A 6,000-nucleotide genomic window follows, 5' to 3' on the forward strand; every position below is an offset into this window, starting at 1 on the left:
TCTGGAATACAAGGTTCTACCACGGTACCATCTGCAAGTGAATTCAGGGAGTAACTTCCAAAGTGTGAGCTATTACTGGCACATTTAAACACAATTATCCTTGTCGTTTACAGACCTCATAGGCCCACATTTCCAGAATGAAAATTATCTTTGAAACTGAAGATATCCATAAGCTTTATCTGAAACCTCAAATGTTGAGATAAGATATACCACCTAAAGAAATACAGAGGATTCCTGACAAGCATTGTCTGGCTTACAGCCCAAATACTGCAGTGACCAAACGACGTGTCTCTTCCTGCAATCTGTAAAAAACTCAAACCAAAGTTTTCTCTCGGGTATCTCTCTCTCACACTAAAACACTGCATGCCTTTTTAATTCCATGATTTTGATATATTTTTCCCATCTGCTAGAAGTATTTTAATACAATGTCTCTTTTTATATCCTAACATCAAGGTGATGTTGCCAATTAAGCTCTGCTATGGCCATCTGTAAAAGGAAGGAGCAGGGGAAAGAAGTAAACATGAATATTTCTTTATTAGTTTTAAACAACTTGGATTTCAACCAGGATTTCAGTGACGGAAGAAAGAAAATAATTAATAGATTTATACTCTACATGGATTTCTCTAGGAGAAGTAACACTTGAATTATTTCTTAAAATTCAGAAAGGTTTTAGATCTTGTGAAATGTTTGGCTTTGAATTAGAACACTTATCAAGAGAATTTTATAGTGGTATGACTTAGGACTTTATCCAAAGACAGACTTTCAATCTCATAAATTCTTTAAGAAATTCAAGTCTTATAAAATAATGGCAACCTCTTCAAAATTTCTTTACTTTCTTCACGACTTCATGTTCACCTTCAAACTTACAGAGCATGTAAAGTGCTATCCCTTTGGCAATAAATGGGCTAGAGGCAATTTTTTCCTTTAACTGACCTGAGGTTGCCTAAATATGGTAAGGATCTGGATTTTCCCAAAAACAAACACCATAAAAAGCAAACAAAAAACTCCACACATTCAGCTTTCACTGCAATTGGAAGACTATGGAACACAATTACAGGGTGGGCTTTTTCTTTAAAAAAAAAAAAAAACCACCACACAAAAAAAGAAGTTCAAGTTTTAAGCAGCACAGTAAGAATTAAAAAAAAAGAAAGATGGAAATGTGAGACATTATAAATGAAAACTTACTGTTTAGTTCATTGCATGTATCACTAAGCAAGAACCTAAGAGTGCTACTGAAGGATTTTCTGATGTCAGCCTCAACAGTCAAAGACTAAAGACAAAACCATAACCACAGGACTTGCAACTGGGAAACAAGGTGGGTGCTCATACTTACACTGCCTAACTATTTGCATGATTTAGCCTTGTGTTTGTAAACCACCTATTTATCACACTCTCATGATACAGAAAATGAAATTTAATTTAACTAGTGGCATGGGTCACAGCCACAATGAAAACAAACTCTGGCCTATAAAAAAAACAATTAGGCTCAGCCACTTTGGCAGGCTGTTCAACTACCCCATTAAATCCACATCTCAACCCATGAAATGTTAACAATGGGTTTCTTTTAAACAACATTCTGCAGGAATTTCTTCTGCAGGGATTGAATTTTCTTCTCTATAGTAGCTACGCTTACCATAGACCTTATAACAAGCTTCAGTTGTTGAACCACAGATGCAAAAAGACGCTCTCTTGGCAAGTAACTATGTTTCTAGGTCTCAGCCTGGAAATAAATGTTGGGAAAATTGGAGGCCAGGGGAATCCTTTCCCCCATGACCTTGCGTGCTATTTATAAAAATAGTTTGCAGTTAGGACATTCATTCAATCTTAAAGAAGAAAAGTTTTAAACTAGGTACAATACATGAAATACACAATTAATACATTAGACTACTTTGTAACATTTGTCTCCTGAGCACAAGTTAGGCCCCTACTGAAGGCCACACTCTTCCTCCACTCCCCATGCACAGCGACCCTTCTGCAAGTATCTGCTCAGTTATTTTCAATTTCAGTTTCTTGAGTTCCTATTTTTCACAAAAAGGGACAGAGATTGTACAGAAGGTTTTTACACAAGTCAGAAACAATGAATCTCAGACTTCTACCCAATAAATTACATTCTAATGATAAACACTCTTTTTTAAGGGGAAGAGGAGGATGCACCCAAGGAGCGATATTAAAAACCTTTACCATCTACCGACACCAATTTGAAAGCACATTAGTAAACACTTCACATATCTCTCATGTCTCAGTGAATTCACCTCACATTCACACTGGGATTCCTAGCAACTCTTCCTTTATAAATACATTTTTCCGTTTACTGAAAACAATAATGAGAATGAGTCATTTCTGTAGAATACAGTCCTTCACAGACACCAGATGCCTAATGTTGCATGCTGTGAAAAAAAGAAAAATACACCAATGCCTACTCAAATTGCTGTATTTATCACAGAAGTCTGTCAGCATTTTGTATCTTTTGTAAATGTTTTCTTCAGAACATTTGATTTTTTTTTTAATGTTAAGATCTTAGTATTGCTTGTCAAAATGTACTACCAAGTTCTGTAAGAGCTAATGTCTAATTAGCTCAGTTACTAGCAGCTTGAGAATACCACCCAAACAATGACCCAAAATTCATGTCTTTTAACAAGGGAGTAAAACAAATGGAGAGGGAAAAAACCTCAAAGCTTTAGAACAGAGAAAATCAGCATTTCTTTATGTTTTTCAAGGCTTTCCCTTCCAATTCCATTGAATCTGTTCCAATAAAAAATTTATTATTTTTCTGGTGTTATCTTTTTAAACCAGTTCTTACACTACCTCTACAAAAATCAAGCTACACGCAGAACAGACAAGTAGAACTCCCGTCCCCTTCATTCTTCTCTGTAACTAGTGGAGTGTAAGTACACAAATCAAAAAATGAACAATGAACAGAGAACTGAAATAGAGTAATTCACTCTGATGAAATTATAAAACTGGGGGGGGGGGGTGTTCAACCAATCACCGCAAAATGTAAAGAAGCAATTAGGAAGCTTGGTTTTATGAAATGCACACCTTTTTTTTTTTCAGAATAAGAGGATAAGAGCAGAGCCCAGTTCTACCTTTACTCATTTTGTTTTCTTACAGAGGTGTTTCATTAACTCACTCATTAGAATTACAGCAGCCTGATGTTATTAGATGAGTGACTTAAAATAAAGGTACTTGCCTATAGCCACACATTACGTGTAAGGGCAGAACAGAACAATGACATAGTAACAGGCAGACACAGATGCTGTAGATCCTAAATTATTCATGACCTATTCAATACAAAATAAAGTGGCCCTAGAAAATTAATTCTAGTAAGAAAGAAATGCAATTTTTAAGACATTTCTGCAAATTATTTAGTTCCTCTGCAAACCATATATTCAGCAATTGTAAATAATTAAGATGTAAAAGTAAAGATGGGGAAAAAAAAAGTATTTAATCAATTCCTAATTAGATAAATATGCCAGATACCACAAAGGATGGCACTACTTTAGTAAAGAAAAACCAACAGACATTCAACACACTGAAGACAACAAGAAAAGCATTTAACATCAATTAATTTCAAACAATAATTGAATATTTCAAGTAATTGTTTTGTACACTTGCAGGAGCCATTTCGGATTTTGAAGTTAGTTGTAATCTAGAAATAATCACATTGTAAAACCTAAACAGTAGTGCAGCTGTGTACTTTCAGTCTCATTTCCATAAGCACTAAAGAAGCCTATTTTTGCTTTTATTCTCATTTAGAATATTAAGACTCTAAAAACTGTTCTGATGGGATTACACAGAATTTGGTTGCTATTTTCACAGCCTGAGCTATCTGGACAAGAAAAATGTTTTTACCACAGAAAAATAAGGAAAAGATCTTTAGAACAACAGTAGCAGTTACAAATGCTGACATAAACTCCATCTTCAGCATAATAAACGTCATCAGGATTCTCTTTGGGAAAGCTGCAGTTGCAAAACGATAATAATTAGGCTTAATATAGTTCAAAGCCAATTTGTGGCAGCTGTACATGCCACAACGAAGAACATTTTTAAGTATCAAGTACACACTTAATTTAACTACAACCAAACTCAAAAATATTTCTGATTTACAGCAAATTACTCGGAACACTGAATACATCCCAGTGCTGCTCTTACCTTTCTTAGCAGCATCTGTTCTCCGTCTTGCTGGCGACACCAGATCCTTTACAATCTGTAGCACTTGAATCATTGCTCGTTAGCAAGATCAAAGAGACTAGATGCTCCTCTAAAATTCCAACAGGTTTCATTACTACATGTTATTACATGGCTGTCTCCAGTATGCTCAACCAAAACTGATGCAGGAACAACTCATCTACCTTCACAGAAAGACTTCTGCCTGACGACTCTACAGGCTGGGGTGATGGATTTAAAGTGACTTCAGCATAAGGAGACAAAAAACTGCAAGCAGTCCTACATGTATTTCTACAGAACATTTTAAAATTATTTACTGCAGAGAACGCATACCGATTTCTCTAAATAAAGTTTAAAGGAAACATTCACACCACAAAGTAACTAAAGAAAACACCACTTGAAATGAATGCCGACAGATGTAACATACTCCCCTAGGCTCAGTAGCTAAGAAGCGTGTCTGCATCCTCTTTCAAAGTCTGTCTCAATTCATGAAATTTCATGTAATGCTTTAAGAGAGCCACGGGTGCAGTGCAGAGCCAGCATCAGACATACTAACAGAATTAAAATGAAATCTAGCTTGCTAACTCCATCAGGCACAAGGAAGCACCTGCTAAAGAAAGTCATTCGGTTCCTTTTCTCCCCCCTTGAACACACACCTCTGACACCCTTGTACGTGATGGGAATTCTTGCACAGCGGGAGGCACACTGGAAATCCTGGGAGTATTTCAGGCATTCTTCTCTCCCCCACCACCAGAGGCCCAGATAACTGTTTCAGCTAAGGTATTATCATTACTTCTGTCAGGTAATTTTAAGCAGACAAATTGCAGTACATTTTTAATGCCATTTGGAAAACGTACAAAGGCACTTCAGAAATGTCTTCTGTCAAAGCCTCTACAGAGCTAACAAAAAAAAAAAAAAAAAAGAGAGAAATTGTGTTTTATACGGTCACGTTAAATAACTGTCAGCGTTGAAGAGGCTCTTTGAACACTTTAGGAAACAGAATCCCTACACAGCATTGCGAGTTCTTGCCTACACAAAGCAGTTTAGGAAGCCAACTACATTTTCCGAAAACCATAACATTAAAACAAACCACAGGCCACAACCAAGGCACAGCAAGACGTATTCTTTGGCCTTTAGACCTTCTGTTCCCATTGCTTAAGTGTTAGATGGTGGGGGGGGGGGGAGGCCATCTCTTTCCATTTCCAGCTGCTGATCACAAGCGTTTCAGATTTTAGATCTGCTGGCGTACTTATCCACATGCATATCAGTCTCTTGAAGCACATACAGCGTAGGCATGACAAACTGTTTCTATTACAACAGTCTCATTTACAGCCTGCCCATTAATCCACCTCTGCCTGAAGTAATAGCAACCCAAAGTACTATTGTATTTGGTTTGGCAAAACAAAGATAACTAAAATCATTCTCTGACAAGCTGTCCGATTTCTTCTGCCACCCTTCAAATATTCAAGTGTCCACTCAACAGGAAGCTTGTAGACATACTGCACAGCTGTAATTTATCTTTTCCTGAAGAAGCATTCTTCAAACCATTAGAAACAAAACTCCCAACTTTCTATATTAAGAATAATTTCTAACTCCTGTATATAAACTTAAATATCAGGTTTCAGACAAATGACTTTATACATTGAGAGATAAGGAAAAGATTACCAGAAATAGATGTTTCCAGAACAACTATCATTTCAAAATGTTTAAACAAGAGACATAAAATGCAGGGTTGTCTGGCAAAGTTTACCTGAAAGTTCTTTACTTAATAATCTGGTCCTCAAAATTCCCGCTGTAAGAACTTTCCCATCATTATCTTGCCATTTCTTTATT

At 36.4% G+C, this 6,000-nt stretch overlaps 1 protein-coding gene across 1 annotated transcript in view; it reads right to left on the bottom strand.

Annotated features, from left to right (window-relative positions):
- Positions 1 to 4,225, bottom strand: part of USP6NL (USP6 N-terminal like) — a 102,308-nt gene extending 98,083 nt beyond the window's left edge. Inside the window, exon 1 of the mRNA XM_075716183.1 lies at positions 4,153 to 4,225. Within this exon, the coding sequence (XP_075572298.1) occupies positions 4,153 to 4,225 (73 nt within the window). The remainder of the gene's footprint in view (positions 1 to 4,152) is intronic.
- Positions 4,226 to 6,000: the final 1,775 nt, after the last annotated feature.

This window comes from Pelecanus crispus, chromosome 1 (assembly GCF_030463565.1).
Source record: "Pelecanus crispus isolate bPelCri1 chromosome 1, bPelCri1.pri, whole genome shotgun sequence".
NCBI classification, from domain to species: domain Eukaryota; kingdom Metazoa; phylum Chordata; class Aves; order Pelecaniformes; family Pelecanidae; genus Pelecanus; species Pelecanus crispus.